Source organism: Equus caballus, chromosome 17 (genome assembly GCF_041296265.1).
Source record: "Equus caballus isolate H_3958 breed thoroughbred chromosome 17, TB-T2T, whole genome shotgun sequence".
NCBI lineage: Eukaryota > Metazoa > Chordata > Mammalia > Perissodactyla > Equidae > Equus > Equus caballus.
The window spans coordinates 56,362,016-56,383,970 of record NC_091700.1 but is presented as its reverse complement, the minus strand read 5'-3'; the positions used below and the strand labels follow the sequence as shown (position 1 = coordinate 56,383,970).

General features: G+C 36.0%; 1 protein-coding gene across 10 annotated transcripts in view; it reads right to left on the bottom strand.

Annotated features, from left to right (window-relative positions):
• The window catches only part of TDRD3 (tudor domain containing 3), a 172,451-nt gene that overhangs the window by 36,955 nt on the left and 113,541 nt on the right, over positions 1–21,955 (bottom strand). For all 10 annotated transcript variants that reach the window (XM_023621675.2, XM_023621674.2, XM_070240328.1 and 7 more), the window contains 2 exons: positions 5,692–6,542; positions 13–138 (listed from right to left, as the gene is read on the bottom strand). In XM_023621675.2, the coding sequence (XP_023477443.1) occupies positions 13–138; positions 5,692–6,542 (977 nt within the window). The remainder of the gene's footprint in view (positions 1–12; positions 139–5,691; positions 6,543–21,955) is intronic.

The following is a 21,955-nucleotide window of genomic DNA, read 5'->3' as shown; positions in this document are numbered from 1 at the left end:
TGGATCACGTACCCATGCCTCTGTTTGAATGGGCCTGATGTTGCTTAGTAGCACCTCTTCATAATTTCCATAATCAATGAATTTAACAACTGCTGTCATACCTGAAGAATGAAGAGCTTCAACTTCTGCTCGGTAAAACTGAGGAGACAAAAATGAGTTTTAAATATGACAATCAGTAATGTCTACAAAGAGCAATATTTAATGGAAATGTAAATACTCAAGGTGTTACAATGTGCAATATTTTTTTGAAAGTTCATTTTTTTAAAATTAACTATTTTATTGAGATATAAGTGACATATAACATTGCATTAGTTTTAGGTGTACAACATAACGATTTGACGTATGCATATATTGTGAAATGATTACCGCAATAAATTTAGTTATGACCATCACCAAACAGTTAACCAAAATCTTTTTCTTGTAATGAGAACTTTAAGATTTACTCTCTTAGCAACTTTCAAAAATATACAATATTTTTAAGAAAATAATTTCTGAGAGGATCTTTTTAAGAAAGAAAACTTACCTTTGGATAACCATAAATTGACTAAAAACAGAGGTCTCATCTATTTAAGTTCTGACACATACTGAGCAGTAGTAACATTTCGGGACACAACTAAGAAAGCCAGCAGAGAAGAATATTCACATGCTCATGGCTGTAAAAAGAACTAGCGTTATGTTTTGTGGTTAGCCATTAAAGCCGTCTGACTAACGTTTGTAAGACAAACTAATCAGAATATACAACTATGGAGCAATTTATTTAAAAAATAGGAATATACGACAAAAATAAATGTCAAGGAAGAAGAATCATCGCTGCAGTCACCACAGGCAGCTGGGGTGAAGCAGGGATGCCAGGCAAGGAGCAAGCACGTTACTTATATCCAGGATGGATAGGATTTGAGACACTGCAAGACCAGACACTTTTATTTTATCAGTTTACCCAGTGTTACTTGGCTCTGCAAATAATGCACATTAGCAAACTCACACGGAACTATTTATATAACAACCACAATTTTAAAATTTATCTGTTAAGGTAACTGGGAGTAGGACAACTGGATGGAGTATTCCTCCACTACAGGTCAACCCAACTTATAGGTGTGGATGTTGCTTAGAGAAGATGAACTGGAAATGAAAAACTACTTTTTTTTGACATTGAATTTTATTTTTTAACATTCTAAGAAAGGTTTCTGGAATATATCTTAAGTAAGTAGTAAAAAAAAAAAACGTATAAGATGTTTATGCAGCATCGGGAAAACTGTTTACTTTTAAGGAATATTTTCTTCAACCTAGGGAAGTTGGATGTTCTACTATAGCACTATCTACTCTGACACTATCTCTTAATCGGCTTACCAGAAGCAGAAAATGCTACCTGCAACAAAAATTCTTATTCTCCATATCCTTCTAAAATATGTTACCCTGGGTGTCCAGGAAAGAATCTGTTTTTCCTGATTAACTAGTATACTGCATACTACAAAGTTTATTAAGTTAATCCATGGGGTTCCCTTCCCAGGTCTGGATACTAGCAAGTTTAGAGATACCATGCTGGAATTCTCTTTATCTCAGGATTCTTGATTCACAGTCACATCTCTCCTTTCCTCCTTTATTTCTTAGCCTCACAATTCTGCGTTCTATGAATTGTTGTATTTCTGGACCTATGCTTCAATTGTAAGCTTCTGAGATAATTATGTCAGTTTACATAAGTTCAACAAACAATGAATCCTAATATACTTTAGGGAAACAAATAAGTCGACATCCTTTTTAGGAACTTAGCGTTCAATAACGACAACCCGTTTGAAAAATGACTTCTCTATAATGCGGAAAATACTGTAATGAAAGTGTATTGATACTGCACTTAATAAGGTTGAGGAGTTTGGGAAGTTTCCTGGGACAGATAACAATGGATACAGTCTTCACGGATGATGAGGATTTAGCTAAGTAAAGAACTGAGGAGGGTGCCCCAGGGAAAGTTACGGAGACATATAAAACATAAAGATGAGCACAGGAAATTACAAACAGTTTAAAATTAATAATGGCATAATGAGAAGAAGGATCAACCAATAGGAAATTAGACAGGACAAGAAGGGAAGGGTCAGATGACAGAGGCTCTATACACATGCTAGAGTCTGTATTTATCGTACAGGTGAAAGATTTTAACTAGGAAGAATGACAAGGTCTAAGACCAGGATCATGGTCGTGGCAGTTAAGATGACATATTTAAGAGGAACAAGGTTTAAGGCAATAAGACCAGTTTGGAGGTTGTTACAGTATTCCAGTTGAGAGGGCAGAAAGAGCTGAACTAGTTATGGCAGTCTAGAGGAAGAATAATTGTCCTAAATTCTCAAATCCTTCAATGGAAACAAAGCTTGAGAGAAGGCAAGATAGTGTGATTTTTTTTTTTAAATGAAAGACTATACTAATTAATTATCTCCAAAACATCATTATAATGCAATTAAGATTACAGTTTCTTAGTGACAGCTATAGTCAATGCCTTTTCTTAAATCTTTACCCTGGTCCCTGGCTAGAAAGTTGGAAAGTTGCCTACTCTTGACAAGACATTTAAGAGCTCTCTCTTAAATAGGGCCATTTCAGAAGATAATTAATCCTATCTCTCTCAAAGGGTGAATATCTTATTTACCTTATTTGCTTAACGGTATAATCTATACAGAGCCCAGAGTCCCTCACTCTAAATTGAAAGCATACACCCAATTAAAATCAAAGTAATCTCCTTAGAAGATCATTCAATTATTCTAAGAATACTCCAAAAGCTCAAAACATTTTGGGAATTGTTAAGTACTGTCTTTCAGAAGCTGTATGATGTTATTTTGAATATATTCAGGTGAGGCAATTAATGGATTCAGTATTATTGATTTTTCGAAACCATTACAATTAAAAGTAAAGCTTTATTAATAATCTTATCAGGTATGTGAACCTGCTGGGTAACAGCACAGCTAGAACTATCTGATATATCCCAAAGACTTGACACTTAGCAGCTACTCAATTATGGTTTTTTGAATACTCAATATTTGTGGAAGAACTTGTCTCCCAAATCTAATATTTGAATATCTGTAGGTCTGTTATTACTCTCTGTTGCTTTATTTGTTTCTGGTCATTTATATTTTCTCTCTGTATTTTTAACCATGCCTCATAATTTTTTACAGGATGCCAGACACTGCAGATGAAATATTGAAGAGGTTTCTGAAAATGTTATTTTTCCCAAAAAGAGGATTACGTTTTCTTTTGGCAGGCAGACAGAGTACAAGCAGATATCCTTAATCCTATAAAGAGTTGGTTTTAGGCTTTGTAATGGTTTGTTTGTATTAGTTTCGCAATTAATACTAGGGCATGATCCTTGTGGGATTTCAATGGAAAGCCTGAGTTGTTTACCAAGCCTTTCAAACATTATTGGACTTGAACTCCAATCTGAATTTACTTCCTCTGCTCGCCAAGGTCACCAACAACCCCAAATTGTCCAGTACAGAAAAATATTTTTCCATCCTCATCTTAAGCAACCTTTCACAGATGCATCAGACACAAGTGGCCACTTTCTCTAAGGTAAACACTGTTAGCTCTATAAACCAAGACTGATTTCCAACTACTTCACCTTTTCTTGCCTCTACCATGAGGGAGAAACAGCCTGAACCCAAGTACTCCTCCACTACCCAAATCAAAAAGTTGCTGTATTTTGGAAAGTGAGTGGTCTGAGTTGCAAGAGTAAGAGTCTGGACAGTGAAGAACATCTGTACTTCTTTTCTAAGCCTCCCTGCTAGCCAGGGAGTAGCCATGTGAAATAATTCCAACCAATGACTTTGTCTGTTGGTATTTCTGTGAAGGCTTGTGCTTTTCTAGAAAAAAAGAAAAAAACACAGCAAGTGCTGTCTCCTCCCCTCCTTCTAGCCTTGAATAAAATCTTGACAGTAGAGATGCTGCTCCTAGACAAACATTATCTCACATTCACATAAAAACCTTAAAAGACCATGCCATCTAGTTATACCACCATGAACCCCTCCCTCCTTGCTGTTATCATCAGGTAACACCTCACACTGTGCTTATGCCTCATTCACTGAACACAATGGGGTCCAGTTCCTGATCTGAAGGCCTATAGTGTCCTTTAAAAAGACTTAAGCACATTCCCTAGTCTCAATTTTAGCTCCCTGAAATCTTCAGTTAACTTTACCTCCACCACTCCTTTTAGCTACACACACACACACTCTAATGGGCACATCCTTACCTTATCAACTGAAACTAATCTACCTATGAAATCTTTACTTCAAATATTTTTTCCTTTGACTTGATCCTTATATCCACCCATGTCCCTCACACTATAACTCTTTTATCCTTGTTTTTATTACCTTGCTAATATCTCCAGTCCTCTAACCACCCTATTTTTTCCTATATAAGCGCCTCCTTCAGAATTAACTAATTAACAGAGTCAACAAATAATTACAAAGTCACTACACTGTGGGAGGAGCAGAGCTGCAGAGGAAAATTAGAAGACATAATTCTGCCTTCAAGGAACTTAAAATTATTGGGGAGGGGGGGCGGGCACCCCATCCCATGGCACAGTGGTTGAGTTCGGTGTGCTCTGCTTCAGCAGCCTGGGTTAGAGGGTTCAGATCCTGGGCACGGACCTACACCACTCATCAAGCCATGCTGTAGCAGTGACCCACATACAAAATAGAGGGAGACTGGCACAGATGTTAGCTGAGGGCTAATCTTCCTCAAGAAAAAGAAAAAAGAAAAATTATGGTAGGGGAAAGAGCTATCAATCTAGGAAGCAAAACCAAAAATATTTACAAACTGTGGTAAGTTTTAGAAAGTGAACAAGGCACTGATTGAGAAAGACAACAATGTAGGAGGAAGAGGGGGCAAGTCGAAGAAGGCTTCTTCTAGGAAGCAATGTTTGAGCCAAGCCCTGCAGGATGAGAAGAATAGTTGGCAGAAGAGCATGTTGGGCAGAAAGGAAAACAAGGCCCTTCTCTCCAAGGGTCCCTCTGTCCCATTCCCCTTCCTGTTCTCACTGTGTTGGTCTTCTCCCTCTCAGCCAGGCTCTTTCACCTAATGCACCATAATCCTTGACCTCATCTTCAGTCCTTCCCTTCCCTTCCCTTCCCTTTTCTCCACAATTTCCCTCTTTCCCTTTTAGCCAGTATATAACATAGAACTAAAGAATATTTAAATTATTGGTTTAATAATTATTAAATTATTTATTATTAGCTAAATAATTAAATTTTCTACTCTTAATTTTTTAAAATATGTAGGCTGATTGTGTATATTTTCTTTAATTTAAACAAAATCTGCAGAATTTAACTTGGTGCCAATCAACTGATTTTCTTCCTTGTGAATCAGTATACTTTTACTAGAAAGAAAAGCAAACATATTAATAGTTCAGTTGATAAGTGAAATAATTTATCAACTTCATTTAATCACTTTTACAATACCTTCCTGATATATAACCTAATCAAGCCTAACCTACCCAAATCTTATGGGACTGATCCTCCCTAAGCATCCATAAAAAATATTAAATATTTTCTTTTTCCCCTTTTATAAATTATACATCCATAAATTTGTTCAAAGACTTTAAATAGGTACAACTGTAGAACAAAATTCACAGTCCCCATGCAATGGCTTTCTATAGTCTCACCAGAATGTTACATTTAGTAATATTAGTTTATAATATCTTTACAGCATGCATACCTTGTTGTCTTCCCAATAAAGTGCAAAACATTCATCTCCAGGTTTCCACAGTTTTGCATACTCCATAGGAATAGATGATTCTAGTACTTTTTCTGGTTTAATTGGCCCAGACCTTCTTTTGGGTCCACTATTGTAAAATATTTTATCATCATAGGGTGTAGCTGTGATGGGTCCTGCTGGCTTAATAGGTCCCACTCGCCTTCCCTTCGGTGGCATTTCTGTCTCTCCATTTGGAACACTAATGAAACTATTAGTTCGGACAGGATTCTGGTAATCAGTATTTACATTAAAATGTTTTTCAATTTTTATACCACTGAAAGCTTCATTATTTATTGTTCTTGGCTTCCTGTCATAAAAATGATCAGGATTAGCTATTTGGTTTTCTCTTTTCCCACGTTTTTGACTATTAAAATCTACGGATTCTTGAGGAAGTGGATTTTCTTTTGCCTCTGCATAGGATAGACCTTTTCCCGATCTGCTTTGCATAGAGTTATCCCTTCTTTTAAAAGCACCATCATTGTGCTGAGAACTTGAAGGGTATGAAGTATCCTTAGTTCTATCATATCTAGAATACGGTCTATCACACTTGACTCTCTCTTCAGCCCATACTTCAGAGCCTGCAGAAGTACTTGGTCTTTCAGAACCTCTGTTTCTAGGTAATCCACTGCCTTCTAAAAATGACTTTGAATTCTGGGTGTCTCTTTGAAAACGAGGTGGTTTTTCATTTCTTGACTGTCTGGTATCATTTCGAGGAAGATATCTTGGTTGATTATTATCTTTTACTCCATTTTGCTCAGCATTTGACAATCTGTGTTGTCCCTGATGAAGCTGCTGTGGCTGTGATTTAGGTTCTGAAAAGTAAAAGTATATATATTCATATTAAAATGAAGACTAGGCTTTAATACTTAATTATTTTAAAATGTCTAAAAATTATTGCATTAAAACAAAATTATCAAACTACTACTTTAATACCTTCCACTGTCTTCCCACCTAATTATCTAATTCCCTTTCTGCTTCCCTAGTGTTTTGTATTTCTAACGTACAGTTTTCCTGGTCAGCCAGATTAGTGAAGTAAAGCAGTGATACAGACCATGAAAAAATGGTAGATAATTCAAAAGCAATTTGTCTTTGTCACTGAGTGTTTGCATTCTCATAATATAGCTATCCATATATAGTATTCTGGTAATTCACTTCTCAACATTAACGAAACAAACAGCAAACTGCTAACTCAAGAGGCTGCTATTAAACTGAACATGTACAACCTTTCCTCATCTCCGTTCTGAATCCCACTCCAACTTAAAAATGTATAGCTATCACTGTCAAGCTGTAGCCTTCACAAAAATGTTATTTCTCAAATCTTTCTGGATCTGGAATTGTTAAGTATTTGGACTACAAATAGATAGCCAACTATAGAAAAGAGTTAATAATTTTCTTGACCTACCAAAGTAATTAAGAGAAGGTACTACTTAGAAATAAGAAAAAAGTGATAAAAATATGATTAAGCACAATAGTGCAGATAATGTGCAACCAGAAACAAAAAGCAGTAACATGGTAAATACATACTCATAGATAATTTAATGGCTGTATTTCATGTAGTGATTTTTATTCTATTCCAATTTGTACCATGTCATTTACACCTTCTTCCTCCCTTGTTTCACACAGCATGTCTATAAGATTATTACCAAACACAGAGATTAATCTTTGGTGTATCTGTCTTGTTTCTCTTGTCATACACCATAACCAATATGCATATCAGGATTATTTTTATATTTCTCCAGGGTTACAATACTTCCCCATGGGGTACTACTGACATTTTGGGTGAGACCACTTCCTGCATTGCAAGAAAATTAACCTCGTTGACCTCTAGGCACTAATTGCCAAAGCACCCTCCCTCAGCATTCCTAGTCACTGTGACTACTAAAACTGTCTCCACACATTTCCAAACATCCACTGGAGGCAAAAAGATACCACATAAAATGTTTACATTAACAAGGATAAAGAGAAGACGTCTAAAAGTTCCTGAGTGACAAAACAAGTCACAGACTAAAGATCAGGACTCAAAATGGCAAGAAATTTCTCAACACAACCACTGGAAGCCAGAAGTCTATCTAGTAGGCTTTAAATGTGTTGGAAATTAAAGGAAAATTATTTTCTAAGTACATTTCTATATCCAGCCAAACCGTCCATTAATTGTGACAAAGAATAAAGACTTTTCAAATATGTAAGGTCTCAAATAATAGCCAAGACCATTTAGAGAGACATTTTTTTAAAAATCACTTTTTCCCAAGACCTGCTTTATAAATATAACACAAATATCTTATTTTTAACAACAGTAGTCAATATTAATTTTTTTCTTTAGAAAGAAGCAAAATGGTCACCTTTAGTTTCTGCTGGCATTTTTGATTATCCAGGAGTAAGGATTCAGGGAAGCAAGAATGGTAGTGAACATAAGCAGGACAAAAATCAGCATTTTCAGTAGAAAGCATGTACTCCAGTCATCATTTACTCCAGTCGTTAATAGAGCATAAAAACAACAGTTGCCTCTTGCTGACTATCTGCTATGTATGAGGTACCCCACGCTAGCAGTTTATGCACATTATCAACAGTCCCCACAGTAGTATTGAGACACAGGGGTTCCGAGGCTTATTGAACAGACAGAGGTATACTCCCTTGTATAGTGAGTTGGAGAAATTCTTCAGCTTCCAAAATAACTCAAATACGAAGCTATTTTATTTGTTGTCAATTAGGCTTGAATAAATATTTAAGTAAGCACTTTAGATCTGCTGTGTTTAAGATCAATTTTTCTTAAATTATTCCAGTTAGGGCCACCAAAACCTATGATGGTCAGAAAGTACAAATAAATTAGGTCATCATAAGAGTAAGTAAGTATCGTAGACTAGGCATGGGTGTCTGGATGACCATGGATACAGGATGAAAACTTCAACTAGGCTGGGTAGGTGTGGGAGAATTTGATTTCAGTTCTTCTAAAAGAAAAAAAGCTAAAGAGTTCCTAATCTATTTAACTGACAATGTACATGATTATAGAATAAAACAAGTAATTTTACTAATAATGAATATAGTTCATTTCTGTTATTATGTTGAGATAACAGAGAGAAAATAATCTATAAAGAAAATTATTTTTTAAAATAAGAATTTCTCTTAAACTAAATGAGATAGAAGATAAAATCGTGCTTTTAAAAGAACATAGTCGGGGGCCAGCCCTGTGGCCGAGTGGTCAAGTTCACTCATTCTGCTTTGGCGGCTCAGGGTTTCGCCAGTTCGGATCCTGGGTGCAGACATGGCACCGCTCATCAAGCCATGCTGAGGTGGCATCCCACATGCTACAACTAGAAGGACCCACAACTAAAATACACAACTATGTACCGGGGGGATTTGGGGAGGAAAAAGAAAAATAAAATCTTTAAAAATAATAATAATAAAAGAACATAATTTTCATATACATGCATTTCATTCTAAAATAAACTAACAGTAAGCCAAGAAAGGAAGGTCCTTAGATGTTTCATCATTCTCAGATTTCCTTAAACCAAGTATCTTTTGTCTTAGTTTAAGTAATAAAGTTAAATATAAAGAAAATATTTTTAAACTGAGCTAATCTATTAAATAAACAACAGAAAACACTCAATTACTAAATTGCGGAGAATGATCTTAAATAAACTAAGAAATAGCCCCAAAATCAAATAGAAAGCTCCTCAGTTCTACAGTCAGAATCTAGCTGTTCCCTGTCACCCTTCTTGAGAAGGCATGATGATTCCAAGCCACCCCAAACACTAATCAGCACCACAGGCCATGTCTACAACCACTGAGATAATTATACCAAGATATTTTTCTGTATAGGCAGTAGAATAAAATGCATCACTGTTTTTGCTTTTTTTATTTTTTTTAATGTCCTGAAGGGGAAAGATGAAACCAAAGCATAAACAGAAATTGCCAACATTTAACATTAAGTAGGAGAAAAAATGAAAAGGAAGATAAGTAAAAACGATAGAAAAATTCATCACAAAATCGATAAAACTGAAAAGATCTAAAAGATCAAAGTGATAAAAGCTCACATGAAAAAAACAAATCAAAGAACGCTGCGTGAATTTAGTTTGACTTGTGAGAAAATGTTCCTATTATACGAGATCATGAGCTTCAAAATGTTTGTTTACAAGATCATTGATCAAAATGCTTTACACTCCCATAATGTGAAATGCAAGCATCATCAAGAATGAACTTATTAACTGTCACAAATTATTTAGGTTATATAAGAACGTGCTGAGTTAATCAGGCATCTTAAAATCTTAATACTTCTTTGTGAATATTCATTCTCTAGTCACAGTGGTACCTGCATTTTATAAGAGAAAAACCGGTATACTTTGTTTCCCAATATCATTCTTCATTTTATTCAGATACCTACCTGAAGAACTGACTTAAGATTTTACTATGTGCCTGACTCAACTTTAAAGGTCTTTGCCTACATTATTTCACAAAATTCTCACAACCACCCTGAAGGGCAATATTCTTATCCTTATTTTACAAGTGAGGAAACAAAGCAAGGTTAGCAGCTAGGAAAAATATTGAAGCCAGAATTTAAACTCAAATCTAACTGAAGCCAAAGCCCAGGATTTTTCCACTAGGTCAAGGCCAGAGAAACAAAGCAGAATGTAACCAACAACATGTTACCTACAATTTTATCACCTACATCTGTTCATTTCTGGTGAGATACAGAAATCACAAAGGTTCTTTCACAATCCCTGATGGGCTGAAAAAATAAATTTGGATACTAGGACTGCCAGAATCCTGACCTAAAATTAATAATCTCTTTCCATTAATGAGGAAAAAACCAAAACCCTGATAAACAGGTGGACTGGCATTTAGAGATAGCCCAGACTGCCACTTCGAAATAGCAGACATAGTGTGTAGGGTACAACCTCTGGAAATGGACTGCATACGTTATATCACAGCTCTGCCACTCAGCAGTTCTGTAACCTTAGGCAAGATATTTAACTTTTCTGAGCTTCATCTTTAAGATAGGGATAACAACAGCGCATATCTCTGAGGATTAACTAAGTTATATGTACTCAGAACAGTATCTGGCTTTAATAAAACACTCAGTAAATGTTAGCTGTTATTGTTATTATTATAATAATTAGTAGTAGTATAATTATGCAAACTAATTACATTAGGAAAAGCCAATACTTGGATGATAAGTTACTTCCCTATTTATGCTCCATCCCTCCAACCCTCATCTTTAGCTAGGATCTTTACCTTGCTTTAGTTTTTGTTTTTGTTTTTTTCTCGTTGAAAACAGTGCAGAAAGAATGCTTTAGTAAAAACTTCTTTATTGCCAAATTACAAAAGTCATATTATAAAGAAAATTTACATACATCAGAAAGTCAAAATCATACTCTGTTTTTCACTTAAAACATATTATAAACATTCTCCAGATAAAATTTCCTCTATACACACTTTAAAATTTTTCTATATTAAAAAATGCTAAGAAATATTTTAAAAAGTAAAAATCACTCATAATCCTATCATAAGAAAACTATAGAATGAAAGTACTACCTTCTGCCTATCTAGTCCCACCTCTAGGGATAGCCTCTGCTAACATTTTCAGAGGTTAGTCTTTCTTTTTTATATAATGATACAGACTTACGGACACACATTTTATTTTATTTTATTTTTTTAAAGATTGGCACCTGAGCTTAGCTCTGTTGTCAATCTTTTTTATTTTTTCTTCTTCTCCCCAAAGCTCCCAGTACATAGTTGTATATTCTAGTTGTAGGTCCTTCTAGTTGTGCTATGTGGGATGCCACCTCAGCATGGCCTGATGATCGGTGCTGGGTCCACGACCAGAATCCAAACTGGCGAAACTCTGGGCCGCCGAAGCAGAGTGCACGAACTAAAACACTTAGCCATGCGGCCGGCCCCCGCACATTTCATTTTATTTTCCAAAAAAAGCAGACTCGTGTATATCTCATAGGCTGCAATACACTTTTTAAATTAACTGTATATTATGGGCATCTTTCCAAGCAGTGCATAGAGTTATTTCATTCATTTCAATATTGCATTTTTTTAAAGGAGGATCTTTAAATATTATTAGATATTAACCAAATTGAGGGTCTTATTCAGCATTGTTTTCTCCAGTTCCTAGCTACGACAGAATCAGGCAAATAGATGGCATTCCCTATATATTTGTGGAAAGAAAGATACAACTACTAAAAACAATGGGAATGGAACAGCCTCCAAGTTCAAAATTACTACCTGTTTAACACTGTCACCTAGGTTTAGCTAAGAGTGCAACATTGAAATAAAAAATGTACTCTTCTATTTTGCTTTCTGTCAATAATGTTTGCATCGAAGCACACTGAGACAGATTTAGACTGAGTTCAAATAATTACTGAAAAACACTGCGCAACACACGAACACTGAGCTCAAGACCAGATCAATCCATTCTCCCACTTCCTAGTGACGCATCTTTGACAGAGTCACAAAGAGCCCCAGTTTCTTCATCTGTAAAGTGTGAATAATGATATTTATCACAGGATTATGGTGAAGATTCAATTTAAAAATATTTGTGAAATCACTTTTCTCATGGATCCATATAGGGTTCTTGGAATTTGACAGACCATTGAAATTAAATCCCAGTCCTACCACTAAGCAGCCGTGTGACCCTGTAAAATCGGAATAATGCTGCTCACCTCTCTCCTTCATTCAGTAACTCTATACTATAGCTACTGAGCACTGACTGTGGACAGGCATCAACACTGTTCTAGTCACTATACACAGAGCAGTAAGTAAGACCCATAACCTCTCTATCCTGTGGTGCTTTAGGTATAATGCGAAGAGGCAGACAACAAATAAGTAAACAAATAACACAGCTTGGAACTGTGATAAAGCCCAAGAGGGAAATAGATAGACTGTTATGATAAAACTAGAAGTGGTGAGGGGGTACACCAATTTAGTGGGAAAAGTTCTCTGAAGAAGGGGTGCTTCAGTTGAGTCCTAAAGAATGAGAAGAAATGCAATTAAAGTAGGGAAGAGTAGTCGAAGAAGGAACAGCACATACACAAGTCGTGGGCTAGAAACTTGCTTCTTGAAGGTAATATGTTCCTGAAAAAAACTCTTGCAGAGAGAATTCTAAGCAAAAACATAACCACCACTAACTATTAATTGCAAAGGGAAAAAGGTTGTATATACCGATATCCAAAAATTGATGTCCACTTTGCTAAGTAAAACACCAAATCCCAGAAAAAAATGGACACAAGAATTAACATTAGCTATAATCTGACATAGCATTTTTCTTTCATTAGTTACTCAAGGAGAGATAGTTGTTTTGATCTCATTAAATTCTTTCATAATGATGACACACACTGAACTTAAAGCTAAGCTCACAAATAAACATTTATGTTATGACACTCAATGTTTATATAATTAATCTTTTAGTGCCCCAAATCCCTTTAAATAACATAGAGAGAAAAGTCAATGAAAAAAAGTCAGAGGGGGCCAGCCCCATGGCATAGTGGTTAAGTTCAGCATGCTCCACTTCAGCGGCCCAGATTCACGGGTTCAGATTCTGGGTGTGGACTTACACGACTCATCAGCCATGCTGAGGCAGCAACTCATATACAAAACAGAGGGAGACTGGCACAGATGTTAGCTCAGGGCTAATCTTCCTTACCAAAAAAAAAAAAAAAAAAAAGTCAGAGGGCCTAAGGCATAAGATCATTGCTGCTATAAATGAACAAATCATGATGATGGAGAAAATGCAACACACATCAACAGTATAACTGCAAAGATGCCCTTTCTCCAGTCATGCAAAAGGCATGCAAAGTCCAAGCCAGACCTTACAAATGCCAAAAAAAAAAGTTTGGTTCAGGGAGCACACAAAATTCCTCATATAGTTAAAAGACCAAATGAGCTTATCATTTTACAGATAAGGAAGCTGAGGAAGCTTGACCAAGGTCACTCAACTAGTTGGGGTAGAACCGGCATTAACCGGGTAGTGGGTTCCAGGCCCACTATTAACTTCCCTGCGGCACCTCATCAACGCTGCCATTGTGCTATTAGCATTAAATCACTAATAACTGTGAGTTATTTTCAGCATTTCCTCATGGTACCCAAATTAGGATTACCTTAAAAATATTTTTGCCAGGGTTAAAAAAGCATTATTTGTCCAAAGTGATTCATTAAACGAGAATACATCTGCTTAACTTAGCTGATTTTCCTTTTTTTTCTTCTTTATAAAGAAGGAATATATATTGTAGGAATATGGTTACACCACAAATTTTATACCTAAAATGCCACTGGATTAATTTTAATTTCTCTTTCACCTCTAAAAACTTTAAAGAAAATTCCATAATGTTCTTTTCAGAGGGCTCTTCTAGCTATTTTGGTCTTTTCTCTATCAGTAGCTAATAGTAACTCTAAAACAGAGCTTGGCTTCCTGGTAAGAGAAAAGCCTTGTTCTCAGCATTTTCAGTGTATTATGATCGTATGCATTCATGCCAACACAGTGCCTGAGCAGGTCCCAGCAGTCTTACCTCGGGCTTCTCCTCAGGTCTCTGCTTAGCTTTCTTTTTCTGGGAGGTCCTTCTTCCCCAATCCCACAGACTGAGTCACGCGCCATAGTAACATGCACAACAGCAGCACAGAACAGAACTGCCAGAATTTCTCTCCCTTGCTAGACTTTATGACCTCTGAACTGTGTTTTGTTCACCAATATGTATCCCTTCTAGCACAGTATCCGGCACATGGTAAGCCCCAAGTTAATACTGTGGAATGAATAAATGATCATTCACTATTTCCCAGAGTAAATATGCATTGCTTCTATGAAGGAAAAAACAATTTAAAAAAATAAAGCTTATTTGTAATTATTGTCTATTCATACACTGTGGTAGCAAAATCTCTTTTAACCCTTATTTTCTGTGTTTTCCTAACAACTTCAAGAGGAAAAATATTACCTGTCACCCCTCAATGGGTATAATGCTTTTTTCCTCCAACTAAGGAGCATTAAAGCAGGAGATGAGGAGATGCGGATGGTGCCATTGCTTTGCGGAGCCTGTCATGTTCCTTGTAGTTGCCACATCTTACCTGAGTCATCCGAGCTCTTAATCCTAATGCTCTAAATTCTAAACTATAAAGGACCACTCCTTATTTCCTTCTTTCCAACCAACTCTAATACCTAAACACTGCCAGCTACAATGCTGGGTTTCTATAAAACTCCTCTTAACTTGAACTATTTTCATTCCCTAGCATATCCTGGACATAAAATAACAAAAGAATTCTTTAATCAAATGAGCACTGCATGGGGCTGTCCGCTGGGCTGAGTGGTTAAGTTCTCACGCTCTGCTCCGGCGGCCCAGGGTTTCGCCGGTTCGGATCCTGGGCGCGGACATGGCACCACTCGTCAGGCCATCCTGAGGCGGTGTCCCACATGCCACAGCTAGAAGGACCCACAACTAAAAATACACAACTGTGTGCTGGGGGTATTTGGGGAGAAAAAAGCAGGAAAAAAGAAAGATTGGCAACAGTTGCTAGCTCAGGTGCCAATCTTTAAAAAAAAAAAAAAAAAAAGAGCACTGCAGTCTTACTGTCGTTCCCACACTATGCACGGCCATTAATGCCTTCAGTTCAATTGTACATTGGTGGACTTGGGTAAGTCAAGTGCTCCCTTGTTGATAAACTGGGCACTTATACATGAGGTGCTAAACTTGTGGGTCAAAAACCATTTAGAAATAATAATTGCATGTTATTTTTGCTTTAACTGAAATATTAATGTTTATTGAATAAAACATACTGAAAACATCAACTGAACATACAGAACTATCCTTTATTATCAAACTTATAAAAAGTGAAAGGATGATGTATCAGAACGACTGACACTGTTATACAGGAAGCATCAGTCAAGTGCAAAAATTAAACTTCACTCGTGCGATCTTTTCTTCCAAGCAATTAATATTTTCCAGGATCATGAGTATGATAATTTTAGACTCAATACTATCTTTACAACATGTATTATTGCAAATTTCACACAAAATTATAGCAAAACAAAAATAAGAAGTCTCATCATCTGAAGCCAAAACATGCTAGTGAAACTTAAAGTTACTTTATTTTCCAAGGAAAACAAATGAAAATAAAGAGGATTTTCAAAAAGCATAACCAAAGGAATGTCCATTTATGGGCTAGAATACTATTTTTAAAAAGTCATAGTACCACAGTACAACCCGTTACCTACTGATGTATAAGTGGAATGGCTGAAATTACTGCTAAGTATTCCCTCAACAAGTAAAGCAAAACAAAAACACATCATTAAAGATTACAAAAAGATGGTATTAACTGATTAATACATGAATTCACATTATAAGAGAAGTACAATACCTTCTAATACTCCTATGTCTATATTTAAACCAGTATATGCATAATTTTTTTCACCTCAAAATTCTCAACTGATTTTCTCAATTACATAAATCAAGGCTTTTTATGTGAAATATCTTTAGATATTGTGTATATTCTGTAATGATCACAAACCTCTTTGGCTATGAAAATTTGTCTATCAGCTCAAAATTTATATTCTTTTGTTTCCTCTATAAAAAATTATTTCCTCTATAAATTTATTCTGCATGAATTCTGACTTAGATTACAAAGCATAAGACCAGAGAGTATGTAAGTACATATAAACACAAGTGGTTATAAATGATTACGTTTTCCATGTTATAAAAACAAAACAAAACCTTTTAAAAATATTATGTGATAGGCAAGAAGATAAAGTGCCTATCACCCCAAGCCTACAGCATAACTTTTTCATACTATATTAAATACGTTCGTTCTTACTACTCTCTTCAAAATAATCATTTTCATGTCCACATAACATTCATCTACTGGATATCCTTCAGCTTGTCTTCTAACCTCACCATTTCACCGACACTATTTTTGTCAAGGTCTCCAAATCAGTGCTGTGCTGGAGCCAGCTTGAACATCCTACAAGAACTGATTATTAAACTTTCAGAAAATCTGCAACCTGATTCTTAAACTGTTGATAGCTTGAAATCAGCCATAGTGGAAATATTTAGATGAAAGAAATCAAGAAAAGCAAAAACTGATGGCCTCCCTCTCCCCTGCCCCCGACCTCTTCTTCCCACAGACCTTTGTTAAACATTCATCAGCACCCTACTGATGCTCTATAAACCCAACGGACATTTCCATTCATCCTCTTTCAGTTTCTCTCATACTCCTCCTACTTCTTTGGCAGTTGCTTTCTCAATTTCCCTTGCTGGTTCCTCCACCCCTACCTAGTCTCTAAATCCAACTGCCTGCCTGATATCTCTCCTTGATTTTTAAAACTTAATATATCCTAAAATTAAACGCTTGATTGCTCTTTCCCACCAAAAACTAATAGGTTCTTAGAAATGCAGCATGGTAGAAAGAGTTCTGAGTTGGGAATCAGACAGATAAGGGTTCAAATCCCAGTTCTTTAGTCTTATGGGCAATATGTTTTCTCTTCACGCCTATTTACTTACCTGTCAAATGGAAGTAACAACATACATTTTGCATTTGCAGAAAATTAAATGAATTAATAGTATGCAAAGCACCTACTACAGTTACTAGCATATAGTAGATGCTCAGTAAATGTACCTATCATTTTATTTTATGGTCAATAAATGCTTAAATGAATGGACCACTAACTGAGGAGGAGGACTACAAAAGAACAACAAAATGAAAAAGAGGCACACCTGTGTTCTAATATTCTGAGAAAAGCTATATCCATCTTCTACAGATCTAAGTACCACAGAAAATTAATTATTAATCATAATTGATAGCATGGTTAACAAATCTTAAAAATATGTACACCAAGTAATTTAAGTTCCATACATTTATTTAAACAACTAATCATTGATATGTAAATAATTTAATTAAAAGATTATTTTTAAGGTGGTTGTTATAGCAAAATTTGGAAACAACTTTCAAATTAGTAACATTAATGGAATTATAATCAATTACTATGCAGCCCACCATTAAAAATTATGCTGAACGGAATACATTATTACATGGAAATATAGTTATATTGTTAGGACAAAACAGATTATGTAAGTATGATCTCATAAATAGGAACAAAAACAGAATATGGTGATGAGATCATGGGCTGTTTTCCTTTTCTTTTATTTGTTACCTATATTTTTTATTTTTTCTAAATTTATCAAGTAACACCTATGCAACAGGAAACAATACACTTCTATAGTGCTTGATCAAGAAATTAATTAACCCCAAATCTCAGTTTCTGTTCTTTAAATGTCCTTTTGCTCTAACACATGCTTTAAAAAGCATATTTCAAATTTATGGTAAGCTAATTTTAACCAACTTTCTATATCTTTAAAATTTTTCACTAAAGTTATCCCTAAATCCATATATAATTTTCTATATATAATTATTAAATTCAAACAACTATTAAATTTACATTCATAATTAGGACATTACATGTGCAGCACTGTGGCATATTTTTACTTTCCACCTGGTATTTTGTCTAACATCTTAAATTACCCAGCTTCATTGCCCTAACAAAAGGAAGATGTCAGGTGCTATCCTGTCAGGACGCTTGCAAATCTAGGGACCCCAATGTCATCACAGACCAGAGCATTTCAAGCTCTAGCAAAGGACTAGGATAGTTGTTGTAGTTGTTGGTTCTGGTTTTAATTTCCAATCAGCTGTTGATTGCTACTTTGTAAAATGCAGTAACAAATGCTGAGGCACTGTCAAATTGCTAAAAGAATTTCTGAACATTTACTCTCAATTTCAGTACTTATCTGTACCAGACACTAAGTAGTACTGTTAAGGTAACAAGCCCACAAAACAGAATTGAAAACAATTCAAGTTAAGCTTAAAGCACTATCTAGAAATTTGGGGCAAATTTACACCTAAAAAAGAATGGACTTGGGGCCGGCCCAGAGGCGCAGCAGTGAGGTGCGCACGTTCCACTTCGGCGGCCTGGGGTTCACTGGTTCAGATCCCAGGTGCAGACATGGCACCACTTGGCAAGCCATGCTGTGGTAGGCGTCCGACATATAAAGGAGAGGAAGTTGGGCACGGATGTTAGCTCAGGGCCAGTCTTCCACTGCAAAAAGAGGAGGATTGGCAACAGATGTTAGCTCAGGGCTAATCTTCCTCAAACAAAAAAAGAAAGAAAGAAAAAAAAGGAATGGACTTGTAGAAAGGAATCAGTCCAAAAGAAAAAGTCAAGAACTGGGAGGGCCATAGGGATGGGCAGGAATAGATAGAAAGTGACAAGGTAGTGGGTAGATAACTACCACTGTCTGTGTTGTGCTTATGACTACTCATATAGCGACCATTCTTCCCTGGCCTCCAAACAGGCATTGCACCATCAATTTCAATCAATCACTGCAAAGGGCAATGAGGAGTAATGCTGTTTGATGCAATTAGATGTCAATATACACAATAGTCAATACATGCGCGATGCTTTCTCAAGGAAACCCTTTACAAGAACATCTAGCCTCACACTTACATATTCGCTCTGTCTTCTTGACCTTGTTTCCTGCCTTTCCAACTAAGCTATTACCATTATATCAAATTTTCTTCCTGTAGTCTCTATTCTTCAGTCTTCAAAATTCAAGCCATAAATCTATAAGCCAAACTATTTAAACTGACTTGAAACTTGATTAAAAGAAAATAAAAACAAAAAAGACACCTAACAACCATCAAAAGCCTGCAAGTTCATGTGAATTATCCAACAACCATTAATATTATATCTGCTAACATCTAAACAGATTATTTACATCCGAATATTGTGCAGAACTTGAATTATGCAGTACTGTTAACCAAGATAAATGCTACTTCTCACAGAATCCACAGGAAATAGAGTAATGAGAATGCCATAAAAATAGTATATGTAGTATAGTTTGAATTTTATTCTGCCGATGAGAAGAGTCAGTGGAGCAGTGTAAGCAAGGGGGTAATGGGATCAAATTTGTGTTTTGAAAGATCACTGGCCGCAATATGAAGATGAGATGATAAAGTTCTGCAAAGAGTCAGTGTAGGGTTGACGAGGGTCTGAAGCAGGGTAGAGGGGGTCGAGGTGAAGGGATGATAAGTGGAGGATGCTATTGTTGCTGCTATTGCTAATCAAAGATGATGATGACGGTACTGGTGGTACTGGTGGGAGAACTACCATTATATGAAGGCCTATGAGCCAAGCTCTTAGTATTCAGTACTTATATGCATTATCCAATTTGGTCTTCTCAACAATCCTGTAACTTAGGTACTGTTACTATTTCCCCAGTTCCCAATGAAGATATTAAGGTTTAAGAGATTATGTAACTTGCCCAAAGACATACAACTAGCAAATATAAGAGCTGTGAGCTGTTAGTGGTAGAATCAGTTATATTTTACCTGCCCCAGCACCCTGTCCAATTCTCCTCTTCTTTGGGTAATAGAACCCTGTTTTCAGAGGGGAAGTAGAGGTGGGAACTACTTGTTCCCCTTTACATATAATCATGATGGAATCAATTAAGATGTCCTGTGCTCGTCTGACAAAGAAGGGGGCAGATGTAGACATAAGGAGATAGAACGTCTTTTTCTGTCTGATCACCCAGGTATAAGGACCATTCACTTGTTTCTGAAAAATATTTTTTTTTATTACCCCCATTATGAATGGAGATTTGACACCAAAAGCTGTAGTGCTCTTTTCTCCAAGTCTCTTTGGGTTTCTCTTCCGGCCACTCCACACACACCAATGCCAAGTGGGACTCAGTTGAACTTAGGAAATCAATAACTACATGATGAAAAGCATTTATCCTTTCCCAGAAAAATCTGCTTGCAAAATTGAGACGACACTTTGTATCTGCATATCTTTATATGTCATTATGCCACCTTATATGTTTGCCTTATCCTATACTTGGAGCTACCTGGGCCATTCTTTGCTACCATATGAAGACAGTCTGTTAACACACACAAAAAAGCAGAATTCAGAGACAGAGAAAGACTTTCCAGTTATATGAGCCAATAAATTCCTTTTTTGCTAATTTGGATTTCTGTGGCTTCCATCTTCGAGCAAATTAATTTAGAAAATGGTGTCAGAAAATAGGGTGATACAAGTGACAGGACCTAGAATGTAAAACTTGTTTAGTAAAGGAAGGATGCAGAGTAGTGAAAGTCTCCTCATGTCCTAACAGGAAGTTGGCACCCCTCACTGTACAGTTAAACTGTGGCCTGTTGTCTTGGAACTGAGGCCACCTAACTAATGAGGTCAATGTTTTAGAGAACTTGGTATGAAAATATCAGAAGGATGGAAAGCGTTGGTTACTTCTTACTGCCTTTACTAAGTCCTATAAGAAAGAGACAAGCTGGCAAGTTTGAAAGTAGAAAGGACACAGACGCAACTAGCTAAGAGGTGCTCTTCTCAATTATAGCAACAAGCCAAAAAGACTGAGAATCAGATAATCGTGCTTCTTGAGGAACCACATAATTCTACGACCCAAGTAATAAAAGAGGGAAAGTGGGAGACTAGACTGCACCCTAGAAGGGGAAGCTTGATCATCTATGGCCATGTACAATATTTATGAATGTTGGATGATGTTAGTTCCTCCATTTGTTTAATTAAATCTTACCCTTTCCATAAAAATATCTCTATTTGAATTCTGTTCATATTTTTTTTGAAGTGTTTACACTTTATATAATTGGGTCACATTCTCTATTCTACTTTATAAAATTTTGACACAAAATATTTAGAAACAAATAAAACTGATAATACACACTTAATTTACAAAATAAGCTAAATAAACAAGGAGAGAGTAGAGAAGTATGAATTTAAGAGAGTTACTCTGTCCACTTTTCTCACAATGCCCTTAGTTCCCCATTCAGAACAAATTAAGGTTATCCTGGTCTTATTTAGATGTAAAAAGTTAAAACAATAAAGTTACTATCTCAAGGCATCCTTCCCCCCATCTCTGACCAACCCACATATCTTCCATGATAATAGAAAGAATCAAACTTACTCCTTCTGTCCCAAATTGAAACTTAAAATACATATTCACAGTGGGCATTGTTTTAAATGGTAGTTACGTATTATTGCAGTGATATATTGATAAACTTAAGGTAGATAATGACATAAAAAATGACTTTTGGGAGTTGGCCTGATAAGCTAGCCACCAATTACAATATCTAGTCTATAAAACCAGATTCAAAAACCCTCTATATAAGAGCCTTTTGGCATACAACCCTATCACAAACTGATCAATTGAATATTTCCAAG